This window comes from Vigna unguiculata, chromosome 1 (assembly GCF_004118075.2).
Source record: "Vigna unguiculata cultivar IT97K-499-35 chromosome 1, ASM411807v1, whole genome shotgun sequence".
Lineage (NCBI taxonomy): Eukaryota > Viridiplantae > Streptophyta > Magnoliopsida > Fabales > Fabaceae > Vigna > Vigna unguiculata.
The window spans coordinates 27,548,604-27,567,140 of record NC_040279.1 but is presented as its reverse complement, the minus strand read 5'-3'; the positions used below and the strand labels follow the sequence as shown (position 1 = coordinate 27,567,140).

At 31.6% G+C, this 18,537-nt stretch overlaps 1 protein-coding gene across 2 annotated transcripts; it reads left to right on the top strand.

Annotated features, from left to right (window-relative positions):
• Positions 1–2,236: 2,236 nt before the first annotated feature.
• Positions 2,237–10,366, top strand: LOC114191544 (hydroxymethylglutaryl-CoA lyase, mitochondrial-like). 2 transcript variants are annotated; one of them, XM_028080773.1, is made up of 8 exons: positions 2,237–2,482; positions 5,157–5,331; positions 5,648–5,827; positions 8,048–8,128; positions 8,210–8,373; positions 8,935–9,071; positions 9,310–9,425; positions 9,861–10,366. In XM_028080773.1, exons 1-8 carry the CDS (start codon positions 2,358–2,360, stop codon positions 10,107–10,109), a joined length of 1,227 nt encoding a protein of 408 aa, XP_027936574.1. In that variant the 5' UTR covers positions 2,237–2,357; the 3' UTR covers positions 10,110–10,366. The 2 variants fall into 2 exon arrangements, with proteins under 2 accessions (XP_027936574.1, XP_027936583.1); XM_028080782.1 differs by having other exon boundaries at positions 2,284–2,495.
• Positions 10,367–18,537: the final 8,171 nt, after the last annotated feature.

Below are 18,537 nucleotides of genomic sequence, written 5' to 3'. Positions count from 1 at the left end.
TAATCGTAAGGTACCCAGTTTGGTACTACTGTGTCAAATTGGTATCCGCTTTTAAAAAAATGTCAATTGCATCCCAACTTTTGAAAATTGCTTCAATTAGGTCCCTTTCAGGTTAGTCAACGTGTCACGTGTCAATCTGTGATTTTTTTATTTTTATTTTTTATTTTTTTATTTTTTTTTAATTTAATTTTTTTTTAATTTTTTTTTAAAATTTTTTAAAAAAAAATTAAAAATGCCACGTGTCAAGTCCCTGTGTGTGACACGTGGCATTGTCAGTGCCACGTGGCATTGTAATGCCACGTGTCAGTGTCACTATTAGATGTCTTTGTGTTGATTTCGATTTAGTCCCCACATATGTCTTTTTGTTTGAATTTAGTACCTAAGTATGTGTATCTAATTCAATTTTGTCCCAATTTTTTTTTAATAATTAAAATATTTTTGTAATCCATTTTTTATAAGATTAAAAATAATTAAGTATAAATATTTTTACAAAATTAAGTACTAATATTTATAATGTTTCTCTCAATTTCAAATCAAATTTATTATTTGTATGAATGTTATGCTATTTTTTTTTATTAAAAATGACTTAATAAAATGACTTTTACCACTAAATTTTAATATAAATATCAAATATTTAATTTTTTTAAAACTTTTATACTTAATTACTTTTAATTTTATTAAAAAATATTTTAATTATTAAAAATTATTAGGTCAAAATTGAATCAAATACACATAAGTAGGTACTAAATTGAAACGAAAAAACATAAATGGGGACTAAATCGAAATCATCACAATGGCATCTGATAGTGACACTGACACGTGGCATTACAATGCCACGTGGCATTGACAATGCCACGTGTCACACACAGGGACTTGACACGTGGCATTTTTAATTTTTTTTTTAAAAATTTAAAAATTAAAAAAAATTAAATTTTTTTTTAAAAAAATAAAAAAAACCACAGATTGACACGTGGCACTTTGACTAACAACGTTAGTCAACTTTGTCTGAAAGGTACCTAACTGAAGCAATTTTCAAAAGTTGGGATGCAATTGACACTTTTTTAAAACCGGGTACCTATTTGACACACTAGCCCCAAACTGGATACTATAGGATTAATTAAACCTATAATAAAATATTCCCAGTCTAAGATTCTTGAAAAACTTAAAAGAATTTATGTTCTAAAACTTGGTAGGCAAGATTACTACACTCATGCGAGAAGAGATTGATTGGTAGCACTTATTTCTATTTGTATGATGATAATTTTGGGTATGAGTTAATATATTCGCTTAAGTGATATATATATATATATATATATATATATATATATATATATATATATATATATATATATAACATATAATATATCAAAATTATCAATATTAATGAAAGTAAAATTATGCTATTTTCTTTTTCATACACTTCACATTTTTTTATATTTAATTAATATAATCAATTATTTAAAACAAATAGTTTTTCTATTTTTTTGTTGTTGCATAGGAATAATTTGTTGTGAATTTATATCATTGTTTCATTAGTTAAATGAAATATCTTATTTTTTTATTTAACATTAACAAAATATTACTTTTATTTTAAAATATTAAACAATTTAAAGTAAATAAATTAAAAAAGTAAAAAATATATATATTAAGAGTTAATTAGAAATAAAAAAATTAAGAGATGTACATGAAAAATTTTCCTAATTAAACATGATGTATTTACATGAAAAGGTTAAATAAATAGAAAATACATTATAACATATGATGACAATTCAAATTATCAATACTAGCGAACACACAGCTGCGACAATGTATGTGTGTATATATTTTTTAAATATGTGTGATATTATATTAGTATGTGATAATATTATAAGATTATTAAGTTAATATATATTAAAATTATATTTATTAAAAATAAAGTGAAATATAACAGAACAGGTAAAAGAGTAACCATTGATAAACAAAGAAAAAGAGAAGAAACAGACACATATGATTTTATAAAAAGTTTGTAAAAATAACGGTCAATCTTTAAAAATTTAATAAATTATATTTAAAAGATAAAATCGGTATCTTAAAAAGTAGACAAAAAAAAATCCCTTCGTATATTTTTTATGGATAGATAATATTAAAACTAAATTAATAAAACTGAAAAAGATCGAATCAGTTATATAATTTAATCTAACTAAAAATGCCACAGATTTGAAAGTGATTATTATAATGTTTGTCCTTATCCAATTACAAGTTCTAAGTTGTTGAATGTTTAGTTTCCTCTTGCAATAATCCAACAACGTGTTCTCATAGCCCAACTAAACCAAGTCATTGATCCAATTTCCTTCCTCTACTGCAATTCTTTCCTTTCCATGGCTATGCATAAGATCCTGCAAAGGGGTCGTCCATTCCTCAATACCCCTCTGCAACTTGCCTCTTCACCTGCTTCAGCTTCTCACACATTTCCCTCTTGTGGTGATGAATCTCTTCATGTTCGGTAATTTTTTATGGTAACCCATTTGCTTGTATTCTCTATTATGTATGCGGAAATTGTTTCACGAATTATCCTCTCACAGCAAAGTTCAAATTTTGGGTCTTGATATAATTGCTCGGATTTCGGGTTCTCTTGAATCGGACTGAGTTTGCTCTTTCCGGGTTTATTGTGTTAGTGTTGAAAGGGAAACCATTGTTTGATTATTGCTTTCTGTTTAATTAATTCTTACTGAGTTCGACTTGAATATTGTTTGGATGGTGAATGCAAAAAGTTCAGAAGCCCCTCAGGAAATTTTAGCCCATCTTAGTATACAGAAACTGATGTTGTAATTTGAAGATGTTTTGGCTAGAATTAGGATAGGTTGGTTGTTTTGTGCTTCTTCACTTGGATTGGAGTATGAACTTCATAGAAAATGGATCAGAAACTCTTACAAAAACGAATTCTCAAATGAAAAAAAAAAAAAAAGTTCTGTATTTCTTTCAATTGCACCAAATGTTCACAATACATCCACTGGCACTTCGAGGGTCCAGCAACCTCCCACAACAAAACTATTTCTATCCCCCTTTCCCCAGACCGAAAACACCTATTTATACATAACCTCCCTTCAAACCACAACTATAACTACTAACAGATTTTACAGCTATTTTAATTAAAACAAACAGCTTTATTTTCCTTTTCCTTGTTTCTTCTTTAATAGACCTTTGTAATAAGAGATTGTGTCCTAACAATACCCGGCCCACCAAGATTCACCGTGTCCTCAAGGTGGAATCGGGAAAAGTTCATCAATTATAAAAACTTCATTCATTTTTGTGCTCTTTTTCCTCATGCCCTTCTATTAAGATCATGGTGGAGAGTTGTTTGTTCTTGAAAACATGATTCACACTATATTTTTCTTCACAGCGAAAACATTCTCCTCTACTGATCTTTTCTTGAAGCTGTGATTGTATCAACCTTTTAAAGTGGCCACTGTGGTGGCCATTACTATTAGCCTTTTCCTTGTTATTGTCCTTGCTGGTAACAGATTCAGAAAAAGTATTTGCTTCCCCCGATGGTAGAGCTGCATTATCTGCTGCCAGTGATCTTGGAGGTGCCGTTGTCAATTCCTTTGTTCCTATTTGAATAAGAAAACTCCTCCCCCCTCCCGTGTCTCTATAATCCTATGCTACCTTTGCTATCGTTATATTTTTCCCTTCAATAACATGAGCTATATTCATTATTTCTGAAAGATTTATTGTTTTATACAATTTCAATTCTGCTCTAATCTCCTACTGCAACCCATTCTAGAAAATCTTCATCAAATTCATCCAATCCCTTAATGACTCAGTAAATCTTTCAAATTGAGTGATGAATTCACTCACATATTTCTCCTGCTTAAGAGCCAGCAACGACTCAAAAGGATCTCCCATCAAGACTGGTTGAAACCTTTGGGTAAGTGCGTTCTTGAAACCAACCCAAGACTAGTTTGGGTTGTACGTTTCCCACCACTGAAACTAAGATAGTGCATTAATTTCTATTGCCACCATAACAACTTCCATTTTTTCCTGTTCTTGTACCCCTCTTAGCTGAAAATAGCGCTCAACTTTTCCTATCCCACCCATAGCATCCTCTCTTTCAAAATCAGGAATACCTAGTTGCTTCCATTTATCACAATTCTTGTTTCCCAAGAATGCTGTCTCCGCATAGTCTTCTTGGTTACCTTCATCAATTGCTCTTTGATTCCCAGAATTTGCTGCACTTGCATTCTTCCCACCTCTCTCTTGCACAAATCTTTCCACAATCATTTCCAACCGAGCTATGTGAGAATCTTGTTGTAAAAATCTGGCTTCCAAATCTGCATGCCTTTCGGATAATCTTGCATGCAATCTTTCTTCAAAACATACCGGTAGCTGAAATCCTGTGGCTAAGGTTTTCTCCAAAGTCTTCAATCTTGATTCTGTCATCCTTCACCATATGTAATAACCCACATAGCCCAAATCGAGCTCTTATACCAGTTGATAGAAATTGGATCAGAAACTATTATAAAAGGAATTCTCAAATGGAAAAGTGAATGTTCTGTATATTTTTCTTTTAGATGCATCAAATGTTCATAATACATCCACTGGTACTTTGGGGTTCAACAACCTCCCACAACAAAATTATTTCTATCCCCTTTCCCCATACCAAAAACACCTATTTATACATAACCTCCCTTCAACCTATTTTAATTAAAACAAACAGCTGTATTTTCCTTTTTCTTGGTTTCTTCTTTAATAGACCTTTATAATAAGAGGTTTTGTCCTAACAGAACTGTTTGTGTGAATTGTGATCATCATGCATGCATGTTTGTGGATTGTGAGTGTTATGACTATTGATATATGTGTTGTGTTATGTCACTGGGTAATAGAAATTGGTGGTAGATGATGACAAGTTGTAGCTTTATTCATGAATCATGTTTGGGGCTGATAAAGGTCTAATGAAATATATGCTGCAGAAGGAAATGTTAATATTGATACATTATTAATGTTCGGGACAAGTGTAAAATATGTGTGTACACGCTGCAGAAAGTCTATAATATTATTATGTATTGTTTGGTTATACTCCTTGCTGATTTAATCATGTTAAATTATTAACTTTTTAAAGAAATAATGGTCATTACTTTAGATGATGTTCTTTACTTCCCCAATTTTGAATGCACTAGGGAAATCACAAACACAAGAGAAGTCAGGAATGAATTTGGCAAATATCATATAAAAGATTTATCTCAATGCCTCAACTGGACTTCAAGTCCAAATTACTGTAGTCATGGCTATGTGGTAAATCGTCATTTTGCATCTGAACGCAATGATATATGTACAAAGGGGTTCTCAAGTAAGGTGCAGTTGATCTTAATTATACTATTTTTCCTGTTTGTTATGTATTTTAACTTAAATATGTTGTTAAACAAGGAAGATAGCACATACTTACCTTAATGCATAATTATAGCTGTCATGTTGAACCTATTTTTTCTTTTTCATGAAAAGTGCAAGTCCGTTATTTGAAATTTTAATTTCATACATTCAACATTGAATAATATGATGTTTTTTTTGGTAGTTATATCTAGTTAAGCATTTCCTTTGTTCTTAAACGTTTTTTTTTTGTTATGATTGTCTTGTTGTTGGAGAGTATATGACTGACACTACAATGCTTCAGCTTCTTAAAACTATTCCATACCATGTAAAGATTGTGGAGGTTGGCGCAAGGGATGGATTGCAAAACGAGAAGGCTATTATTCCTACTAATATAAAAGTTGAGTTAATAGAACTACTGGTTTCTTCTGGGTTGTCTGTTGTTGAGGCAACAAGTTTTGTCTCACCAAAATGGGTACCCCAGGTGAGAGAATCTATTATGGAAACAATCATTTGTAATGTTCCCCTTAATATTGTCATATAATCTTTAATATTACTCATCTTTACTTTTTTGTTTGGGGACTTTTTTTAACCATATTTGCATTATGTTTATTACATTGATCTGTTATTTGTCAATTTAATGTATCCAGTCCAGAGGTCTCTGATTAATCTCACTACATTTCTCTGATAATTTTGTTTCTGGGGTATAATGAATAATGGTTCAGCCTTTTCTTTGCTTGATATATGACCTGGTGTTATTTTCTTTGTATAAATGTACCTCATCTTTAAAATTGTTCTGAAACCATTCAACAATTTGTTTGAAAAGTTGTTGGAAATGGGTGATCACGATGGTCCCAGAGTTAGTAGCTTATATCAAATTAGGGAGGGTAGTTATATTTTTTTAATATATGAATACAAAGTTGGGGAAAATGTGTCTCTTTTGTCAATTAGTGATGTCCATCTACTGGATATTTGTTAATGAATGATATTGCAATTAAAATGTGTTATTTTTTGTGAGTTTCTGTCAGCTAAAAGTTCATTTTTGAGCACTATTTATTCAATGTCTCTAAGCATGTGAGTAATAATGACCTTTTAGATATAATAAGCAATTGATTTGCTGGTTCATGGATAAGGAAAATGGACACTTGTAGATAGTGAGACATGATTTGGACTACATGGCTTGCTTGCCTCATGTAAAAAAAAAAAAATTGGTGCTAGATGATAACATGAACTCTCTCTCTCCATATGTTTATCTGGAAGAGTATACCGTCTAGCTGGGTAGACGGTTTGGTGGCTAACAACAATCTGTTATTGTTGTTTTTTAGTTAGTTAGGTTTTTATTTTCAGTTCTAACTAACTTTATACCGTTATGTCTCACTTGTATATGGGTGAGCTGTATACAGTAGAGGGTGACTGGTGACATAACCATCATATTGATTGTATCACTAGAATTAATTATATCTTGTGAATATATAAGACTTGCTTCGTCTCCTAATCGTGTGTCTGTTGTTTTGTTTCTTTCTTTCTGTTCGCTTCATTGTTGGTTTCAGTCGTTTGCATAACAGTTGGGTATCGGTGTCATTTTTATTAATATATGTATGTGTAGGTATATGTGTGTGTGACAACATGTATGTTCATGCTTGGACTGCTAGCAAATATTATTGTTTGTTGAAAGCTTGGAGAAATTATCATTTTTTCTTCAAAAGAGATTTACTAACTGCATATTCATTCAAATAGTGATTAACTTGACTAAGTTTTTGACAAGGAAAGACGTTTTGTCTTCAAGCCTTTTTTTCATTCATATAGTTGACCATTCAATTTGCACAAAAATGGACAAGCTAGCATTTCATATCAGAATCATGTTTGATTTGGGGGGTACATGCATGAATTGCTGCAATTCAATATCACCATTATGAATTGCTTAATTTAGTAATCTGTCTTTTTCTTTTTTGCTTTTCTTTCACCAGTTCTCATAAGAAACTGAAAACTTTAGATAAGTTTACATGGTTAAAATGGAAAGGAACTAAAGGAGCACTAAACCACCCTATTTGTTCATTACACAGCTCTGTTTTTTCATTCTTCTGAAATAGGGATTCACTTAGTCACTCGCATGCCTCTGCAACCTTTTTGGTTGTTCTATTGCTTTATTTTCATTCTTTTTGAAAAAGAGGCTTCTCATGATCACACACTTACTCTATCTGTACCTCACTTGGAAGACACAATGCTTTGTGACTAATGATTTCATTTGGCTATTTGCGATATGGTATTTTTATCTTTTAGCTTCCAGACTAATTGTGACTTAGTTGTGAATTATTATTTGTTTTTTGAGATGTATGGTTCTATTGAGCTTTTCCAGACAAATTGTGTATTGGTTCATTGTGTTTTTTAGTGTCTTGGTCCTAAGATTTGTGGTTCAGGACCCATTGTGTTTCTGCTATTTTTCATTGTGTTTTTGAGTGCCTTGGTTCTATAATTTTGTGATTTTCAATTCAAAAATTAGTGTGGCAAATGATGATTTGAATTGCATTTTGATAACTTATTCCCCATTTCAATTCTTCACATGGCCTGTGGCTGAAGGTTGAAGTGTAAGTTATGTATTTGTCGTGCTTTCAAAATTTTTCAATTAAACATCTTTTTTTAAAATATTTAATGAATAATGGGATCTCCTGAACAACTAATTTCTCAAATTTTTAATTGAATTTAGTTGGCAGATGCAAAGGATGTGTTGGCAGCAATTCAAAATGTTGAAGGTGCTAGGTTTCCTGTCTTGACTCCAAACCTTAAAGTAAGAGTTATATTGAATGGTAAAATATAAAACTTAAATATGTCATGGATGGACATGGTTATCTGAACCCCTCTCATCCAGGGTTTTGAGGCAGCTGTTGCTGCTGGAGCTAAAGAAGTGGCTGTTTTTCCTGCAGCTTCTGAATCATTCTCAAAAGCAAATCTAAATTGTGGCATTGAAGATAATCTTGCTCGTTGCCGTGATATTGCTTCAGCTGCTGGAAGTCTCTCGATCCCAGTTCGCGGGTATACTTTTCAATTGATACTTGTCAATCTCTACTGTAAACAATGGACAGAAAGGATCTTTGAAATATTTGGTCAATTTCTTTTATTTCAAATGTTTCCACTTTGACCCGGATTGATATGGCTCCCTAATGGCATGTTCATTTACATCTGTTACTATTAGTGAGAAATATAATTCTTGGGCTGAAAAACTACTGCCATGTTGACAGATTCATTTAGCTGTAGGATTTAATTGATTTAGTGGCATCAAATAAAATAATAGGTTTTGATTTCTATTTTATTTGAAATTGAAATAGATGCTGATTTGTTTTGTTGATGACAATATATGGTGGTATTCTCACTATCAGATTGTGGTCCCATAATATCTCCATATTGAACTTACAGAAATGGTTTTTGCAGTTAGTAGAATGTGTCCTGGACTCCTACTTGGCCTTATAATCTACTAGTTATTTCTTTAAATGATTTGAATAGTCTTCAAGCAGTCTCATCTTAATCTTCAAGTTAAAATTAAAATTCATCGTATTAAATTTTATGACCAATCACACAACCTAATGTGTATTTCAGATATATATCATGTGTTGTGGGATGTCCCCTGGAAGGAAGTATTGCCCCAGAGAAAGTAGCATATGTGGCAAAATCACTGTATGAGATGGGTTGCGCAGAGATTTCACTGGGTGATACAATTGGTGTTGGCACACCGGGTAATGTCTCGCGTTGCTGTCTCTTATGTTGTGTAAGCAAGTTTAGCTTTGATTGCAGTGCTGGCTGGTGTATCTATCTGACTTGTTAAAAGGCCATGGATCAGTTTTAACCGACTTGACTCTTATATTGTAATGTTGTCTCAACTGTTTAGATGATGGACTGCACATAGATGGTCCTCATTAGTTCTTGCGTATTATCATATTTTTTGAATTTGACTTAGTTTTACTTTCCTTACAGGTACCGTAATTCCGATGCTTGAAGCTGTTTTTGACGTTGTTCCAACTGACATGCTTGCTGTCCATTTTCACGATACTTACGGTCAGGCACTTTCAAATATTTTAATTTCACTTCAGGTGAGCTACATGTTGGGATGCTGACATCTAAGTGGTACAGTCTGTAGGATTTTGCATGTTTTTACATTTGACCCTCCCACAATCACCACAGCAAAATCAACAACTTGGCCAATTTTTTATTTAGCTTCTCTAAAAAGATGGTTAACCTGAACTGCACTCATGTCCCTTGGTATAAAAATTTGTCATGTTCATTCTGAGTTGAATAAATTGGATTAACAACCATGATAAAGCCCTGGTCCTTTTCTTCAGCCAAGCAAGAAACTATTTGTTTTTGCAGCCTAAGAAATAACTGTTCATGGTTAAACATGGAGATGCACGTACAAGTATCTTATTACAGCATGGCAGAAAGAAGTATAACTGAGGATTCACAACTTCTGTGTATCTTCCAAAACAACACCTAATTGGTTAAATCTGGTCTGGTCATTTATTTTACAGATGGGTATCAGCACAGTGGATTCATCTGTTGCTGGTCTTGGAGGTTGTCCATATGCAAAGGGTGCAACTGGGAATGTAGCCACTGAGGATGTCGTTTACATGCTGAATGGACTTGGAGTGAAAACAAATGTGGACCTTGGAAAGCTTATGCTAGCCGGGGATTTCATTTGCAAGCATTTAGGACGTGCATCTGGTTCCAAAGCAGCTACTGCTTTGAGTAAAGTTACTAGTCATGCCTCCAAACTATGAGTAACTAAAGCTAGTCATGCACCTGCATGATAGCTGCATTGTTTGCCCACTGTTGCGTATGCATTTATGTTGGTATTCCTGTCCAGTGGGCCCTGCCATTAGAAAGAGTGAGCCAGCAAAACACAGTGTAAATGAAATGCTGTTCACTTCTGCTTTGTTCTGAGCCCGTTGAGTCGCTTTGATTGTTGAGAGAGACATCACATGTTGAACATAACAAATAATAAAATGCATAGAATGTCCAAGTTCAGCTATTGTCATCTTTCACGCATTTTTTCACAATGAAGTAGTTGAAGTCACTATTTCTTCTTCTGGTTGGACATTTTTTTCTTGCAATTCCTTCTGGAATACATTACAAGGTCTGTGATCCTAATTTTATTTTCTTGCATCCTTGATTTGGAAGCTTCTAATGAAGCTTAGGTGGCACTTATCACAATCTATGATGCCCCCAGATACAATGTGCATAGTGATAAGATTATGATCAAAATATATTGAACATGATACATGCAGATACATGTCTATGTATAGAAGTGTAATTTTGTAAATCCAAATGAAGAAAGAACATCTTTTTGGACATTACTAAGACAAAAAACCATAAAATTAAGTCATCATAAATTACTTTTTTTATCACTTATAAATAGGGGATTATACTGTCTATCTCATGTCTCTTTTGAGATTATCTTTAGTTCATGCATATGAATAGACAGTGCTTCCATGCTTCTACAAGTTGATATGTCTCGTGTATTGATTTTTCACAATTTGTTTTGTAAGTTTTGGATATTACTCTTGTACTTATCCAAAAATATTGGTATGAATTTCATATTTGATGCAGATTCAAACCATATTGAAATATAGGTGTTTGATATGTTATAATGAATTGAAGTGAACTTCATAGTATCCAATTCACCACATGAAGTGCATGTTCCTAGTTTTGGCAGTTGGTGATGGCATGTGGAAGCAAAGAATTATCAGGATCCTGTTTTACTATGACACTAGTAAATTGTTTCTTCCTTTCTGTGCATCTGCTTTTACTATTGTGTATAGTGTGTTTTTGCAAGAGATATATTGATGTCATCTGTACACCTTACTTCTGGTGCACATAAAGAATCTCATTAACAGGAGTAGCTACTCACAAGTAAAGGACTAAATTAGTAAGTAACAAACTAGAAAGCTGAATATCCCATATCCCATGTCTGTCCCAAAAAATCTTAGCCCTCACCCTGCTTTTAAGCAATCCTTTTACAACTGACACAGTAATATCCATTTAAGAGAGATGTTCTGTGTTGTCTGCTTCCTCCCTTGATTTTCTCCCAAACAAAGGATCTCTGTACTGTGACAGCTGAAAATTATTAGTAGTTGAGAGTTGTTGATGACATAAGTCAGGCACTTATTATTGCACTTTTACATTAACTTCAATTCAATCTATGCTCTTTCATTAAAACCACCTTTAATGCACTCAGGACTTTGTCTCCTTAGTATGTTTGACTTGCTTACACCTCACCCTCACAAACACAGATATAGTACATGGTGAAAATTTATTTGCTGAACCAAATACCGAATTCAATTACAAAAAGAGAATTCCTGTGCTTCTAAATGTTCTTTGGGTACAATAGTTGAATGACTTTGAACAAGGAAAGGAAGAGAGAATGAAGGGAAAGAAAGTTTCTCAACAACTGTACCAAAATTCTTAAATTTTTTAGGGGTTCCGTAGAATTAAGAGAAAAAGTTCACAGGAAAAGTAGAAGAACTTTGCCTACAATACAAATTTGTTCCCTTTTCAATTTCTGATATCTTATTTCACTCCTCTATTCTTTTATAATTTTAGTTGTTACACGTTAAAAACAACTGTAATTTTAGTTAAAATTTCAATTTTGCATATGTTTATATTTTGTTTTAATTAATGGAACTATTTTTTACTGTACCTTAAATACATATGCTAAACATAGGTTTAACTGAATCATATATATATATATATATATATATATATATATATTGTTAGACAGATAGGTGCAATATTTTTTTACACCATTCAATAAAAATTTAAAAATCAAACTAAATTGAATATATTCTTTTTATTATATTTAAATATAATATTATTTACAATTTATTAATAGCTAACAAATATACATAACCATATTTTTTATGTTATTTTATGTTTTACTGTATTTTATTATAATATATTTATATTTATTAGAATAAAATAACTAATTTGTATGGTAATTTTTAACTATAAAATCATACAATTTATTTATTAATGAAAACAAAGGTTGAATTTACATCATAATAATCTTACAAAAATAGTTTACACTATATGTCTTTCAAATTTTATATTAAATTTAAATTGAATGAAACGAAATCTTCTTTAACTTTAATCAGAATCAGAAAACTAGAAAAAGTTTTTAAACTAGGAACTTTTATATTGCAATTCCAATCCACAAGTAGGTAATGTTTTCTCTTGAAAAAATCTATCTATCCCAAACTCACATACACAGCACTCACATGATTAAAATCATTCTCTGTTTTGGACAAAATATCATTATTCTAATGTAATAGCGAATGAACAGCATGTCAGTATCAAACTGTTTGTACTATTTCTTTTTAAATGGTCAGAACTCAGGGATCCAATCTTAGGAAAAATAGACTCTTATCTCAATGAAATTCTTTTTTTTGTTAACTTTAATTTCACCATCAGGTGAATACCATTCAATTCATTAAACCATGATATCAGAAATTAAGTAGCTGCACCTAATTCCTCACCCCTTTTTTTCACATTTTGTTGAATGCAGAATAAATTTCTTCTGCATAATGTGCATCAAAGTACTTTCCTGTCCCCAGCTACAAATCCATCATGCAAATACCATAAGGAGAAATTTAAGATCTCATTACTATTTTTGTGATATAGAGTTGGACCCTTCTCTCTTTTCCTTTGGGGCAGTGCATTGGGTAAAAGGGTAATCCATTTTCCACTGCTACAAGCATTGCAAAAAATTTTTGCTCTTGTGTGTCCTAATTGTCCTGAAACATGAGCCACTTTACCCAAGTAGCCTTGAAAATGAGAGTGAAATTCAACTCTAGATTCAAATGAAATGGAAAATCTCTTGTCCTCTCTCTTTTCACCATCATCAATGTTTTCTGCTTCATTTCATTAAAGATACTCAAATGAGTCTCTCTTAACGTGAAACCTTACTTTAAATGCCAGCCTTGTCGTGTGCATTTATGCTTACTGTGACATTCTGTTGCCCGGAAAATGACTTGACATGCTCGTGAGCTCTTATGATATTGCTTTCCTCACATTTGTTTTTCTTTTCTCTTTCTCTTTCAACCACACCACTCATTAGCAACGGTTAACCAAATTCCCATCTTTTCTCCACATTTAAAAAAATCTCTCTCTTGTCCCATGCATTTTTATATGCAGGTCCTATGTAACGTATATATTTCTAGATTTTTAGCCTAAGTTTAAAAGTGTCACAATTGTTCACTGACGTATCAGTTTTAACCACAGATATTATCATCGTTTAACTTTGTAACATTAGTAAAAAATTTTGAAAAAATGTTCACTACTTTTTTTAGAAAGATTGATTAGGAAATGAGTAGTAAATGAGGGGTGATGGAGTAGAGTAAAATAATTACTGTCTCAACAGCTGGTGCTGGAAATTGACCATGATTTATTTTAAGTCTGCATTAAATGTCAAATTTGGCTGTTTGTGGATTCTCCATAATTCTGATGCAATTGCAGCCAAACAGAAATTGTTCACACTGCACAAAAACAGTTTGAATGATGAAGGACAAAATATCTGCTCTCAAAATAATTGCATGCTCTGTACCCAATAAAATTATTGTATCCTCTGCAATATGGCTGGAAGGGTGTCCTTAAAATGTAAACCTATCACTATAACACTATATTTCCTTCCAAACGGTATAAATAAACTGCAATTAATTCTGGCCCCTCCTTTGACTACTGGTTTAACTTAGTTTCTAAAAATGTTTTAAACACTAATTAAATCTGATAGATTACTGTGTAACCAACTAAAAATTAAGGACTAAAAGAGCAGTAAATGTTGACACAGGTATAGTTGATTAATCGTATAAACATGAGTTCTTTATTTGTGTTTTTTTCTTTCTTTCAGTAAGTGGAAATAAGGCTGGCATAGGCAGAATAAAAAAACGAAACTAAGGTGGGACCTGAATCATAATCACCAAAGAGAAATTAAGATGACTGGACGGCTATGGACATTTGATTCTTGCTCAGCTTCATGATTAAAAGTGTTATTGTAGGTTGAAAAATTTTATGCAGATCCATGGCTCAGAATTCATCTCATCACACGGTGGATTTCACAAGAATCACTGTGTACAGAACACCTTTAATTTTTTAACTTTATCGATGAAATTATATGTTGACTAATTTTTGGGCCCCAATAATACATATCTAAATTGCCACAAACCTGAGAGCGTTTGTGAAATTAAGGTTTAATTTTTATCTGCAGATAAATAAGTGGTGTGCTACGTACCAAACCAGTTCTAGAACTATACACATTTTCTGGTATAATGCAGAATTAAGAGAAATGCCCATTAACTTAACTTTTCCCAGTGAAGACAAAAAAACAGGATCAAGTTTTTCTGTCACTAAGGAAATGGGCATTTTAGCAGAGAGGGTCAAGTTTAAAATAGTTGAACACATGAACAATGGTTAAAAGAAGGTTGCATTTTTCACATATAAACTGATGAATAGTTGTAGAAACAGAAATATTTTTTAGCAAAAGAAAAAAGGGTTTTCATTAGAATGTAATAAATGTACGTACATAAAGCTATATCACAAAATTCATTACTGAATAATGTATTATTATTGTGATTTTACATGCGGGCTAGCCATACACACTCTTTCTTCTGTGAGCCAGCAAGAGCTTAGCTAAATAGAGAAAACCTGATGATGTCTGTGAGAATCCTGAAGCATGCAAACAAACACATCCATCATCATGGCATTACCTTACCTTACCTAACCAATATTCGCTCCATCGCACCAACAACAAGCACAAAAATCATATATATGAAAACTCATCATCATCATCATGAACATCATCATCATCATCTTCATCATCATATATACCATTTCTCTTCAAAAATAGTTTTAACTATATGTTCTCTCATCATCAACAATATAATCTCAAACCTAAGAATTTTCATATACATCTGTGAACTTACCGAGGGGAAAAGGAAAACACTTATAAAGCACAAAAAATGCTTTCAAAATGTAGTAATAATATTAAGAAAGAAAAAAAAGAGGAAGAGAAAATTAAGAAATAGGATTTGACGACTCAGAAACATTGAGGATGTCTCTTCAGGTAACTTATCTGTTGTGTAGAGGATTAGGACCTGTGTACACTTTCCTTTTGTCTGCACCAAAAACTTGGTCTCCCTCTTTGTGTGCACCGTTTCCTTCAAGGTCTGCACCATGGAAGTTAAAGGGTTTGAACTCAGAAGCAGAAGAGGAAGAAGAAGAAGCACCTTTGAATCTCTGAAATCTTGCTTTCCCTGCTGCTGCTGCTGCATGACATGGGGTGGTGCTGAAGAGTAAGAGCAAGAGAAGGAGCAGGAAGAGGATGACAAAGCTCATCTTTTGGTTCTTGCTCTTCACACAAATCATTGCATAGGGAAATATGGCACTACACTGGTTGTTTTTGGTGTCCTATTTTATGTGGGTGTGTGGTTGAGAGATGAAAAACAAAAACCTTTTGGTTTTGGTTATGTTATCAAGAAAAAGAAGGCTTTTGGTGGGGATTTATCTTTTGTATAGGAGCCTAGAAGTTTGAAGAGTAGGAAAGTCAATGCAAGGAGAGAGCCAACATGCATAGAACTTGCTGCCAAGTCTCTTAGTATATAGAAAATGTCTGGTACAAATTTCAGAGCCAAGTTTTTTCTGTTTTTGTTTTTGCTGAGAAACAAAGAAACACTAAACTCTAGTCTCTAGGCAAAGACAAACACCACATACCTCAGTGAGAGAAATTGCTTCAAAAGCAAAGAGAGAAAGAGAGAGAAATTGGGTTGGTGTTTGAGTGGGAGAAAGTGGGAATGAATGAGTAATAGAAGAAGGACAGAGAGAGATGAGGTTTTCAGTTTCTTAAACTCAGTCTCATGTGAGATGAATCATTTTGTTAATCTACTTTTTTTCAACAAAAATAAACATATGTTTTTAACACGTTTTCAGACAGATTTTCTACTGTTATTATCAAATTATGGCACTCATTTTTTTTATAACACTCAATTTAAAGGTTAACCTTTTATCATTTCCATTAGAGTCAGACTAGAACTCTCTTGCATTAATTATTTTTTCTTTTACAATTTTTTAAATTTAACCATTAATAAGTAAATGCATTAACATCTTAGATTTTTTTGGAAATCTAATTTTAGTTTTATATGAAGAATATTTTGAAATGTCACTCTGGATATTCACATGTATAACCAATATAATTAAAATGATAAATATATTAATAATGAAAAAAATATTAAAAGAATTGAGGTTAAAACATTTTTAAAAGAAAAATAATTGTGAAAAAAAAAATTCTAATGGTACTATTAACTGTATCAATTATCTGTTTTATCAACTAAATTAGTTAATTGGGCTTTATAAAACTCATTAGATATAGAAAGTGGAGCTGTAAAAGTTTGTAATTTTTTTAATGAATTTTAATCAACAAGTTAATAAAGAGGGTGTTATAGAGTAGAGTGTAATCCTAACATTTTCCCTACTTACACTCCTGAAAGAAGATATTCCCAGAAAGGAAAAGATAAGACTATGTTCTTTTTTGTTTTTTTCAGAAGGTGATAATAATAAGCATATACTTAACTTAATTGAAGTGTTTAATTAATCATGTTATGTCTTGAATAATTTTATTTTTTTCTCAAAACTTTAAATTGAATATTCAAACATGTTATACCAAATGAATCATTAACTAATCTACTACCTGTCACTGATGATGAAAAGCTTTCAGATTCAATGATTTAATTCGTTTCACCAAATGCAGCTATATGATAATGCAAACATGCTGATATATAGCCACCATATTTAACTAAATTTTCAACACCACTTTCCTCTACTTTTTTTCTTAATTATATGTATAAAGCATGATGCTAAACTTAGAAATCTTATGTTTATATACAATATTTTTTGCGGCATTAATTGTAGGTATTTGACTACTTTTTAGTCAATATTTCCTGCTTTCGACATAGATATCATCAAGGGTTATTAATTATCACGCAAATCTATATAACTAATTAGTCAACAAAATACTATAAGAAACAATTCAACATATGCACTAAAACATAAAATTAGAATGTATTTAAATTAACTTAATTTTTCTACTTTTTTTGTTATAGCGAAGCGAGTTTTATTTCTAAAGAAAATAATGTTTTTAAGATCAAGTTCTGGATAGGCTAGCTATTTAATATATATATATATATATATATATATATATATATATATATACTTATTGCATGGATAATATATAGTAAATGATATAATTAAAATTTAGGATAAACTTAAATACTATGTGACTTATGGTGTTATTCATCTCCGAAAGCTTACTCGTAACTAAACAACGAAAGCTTCACTAAACAACGAATGTTGCCTCCATTAATTATATACTCTTTCTGTTGCCATTTTATTTATTGATAATTGGGATTAAGACAAAATTTTATTCTTCTCTCAGTTAATCAAAATTCTTTCATTTATCGCTCTAATATTGTTCTTTCTTGATAGGAAGAAGTAATAATAAATGTGAAACTAAAATTTTGAATGAGATATAAATAAAAGCAAAAGGTTTCTGAAGACAAAAAAAGAAAAAGAAAGAAAGAGTAAGTGTTTGCAATGATAGAAAAGTAACTTTTGTGATGAATGTGATTTATGAGTCACATTAAAGAATGACACGTAAATCTTACGATGGCATGATTTAAGCCTCTTAATTCCAATAGGAAAGATTTTAATTTCACTTTGTTTTGGGGTTTTCCAATTTGGGGGCGTTGTTTTGTTGCTGATACAAAAGGGATCGATCAGAAAAAAAAAAAAAAACAGATGAAAAGGATATTGGAAACATAGAATTAGAGTTTCGTACGTTTGATTATGTGATATTGAATTGATATTGAATTGAATCTAATCCTGGTAGAAATTTGAGCAGACAAAGGTGTGTCAGCAATGGTGGAAAAGATAATTTGTTTGACTTCTTTCACACTTATTCACCTTGCATCATTATATGCCCCTCTATGCTCATCAAAGAAATTTTATAAGTTTCAATGTACTAAATATACATAGATAAATTAACCTATAAGTTATGATAATGTTAAATAATTTAATGTCTTTTAAATATTTGTTTTTTTTAAAACTCACATTGATTATATATTTAAAATTATAAAACTATAATCAAAGTAAGGTATACTTTTT

Bases quoted from the DNA above. Each gene is read 5' to 3' on its own strand.
- LOC114191544 (XM_028080773.1), top strand. From the start codon at position 2,358: ATGGCTATGCATAAGATCCTGCAAAGGGGTCGTCCATTCCTCAATACC. The intron at 5,828-8,047 runs GTGAGAGAATCT...AATTGAATTTAG, and splicing joins CACCAAAATGGGTACCCCAG to TTGGCAGATGCAAAGGATGT. The intron at 8,129-8,209 runs GTAAGAGTTATA...CCTCTCATCCAG, and splicing joins TCTTGACTCCAAACCTTAAA to GGTTTTGAGGCAGCTGTTGC.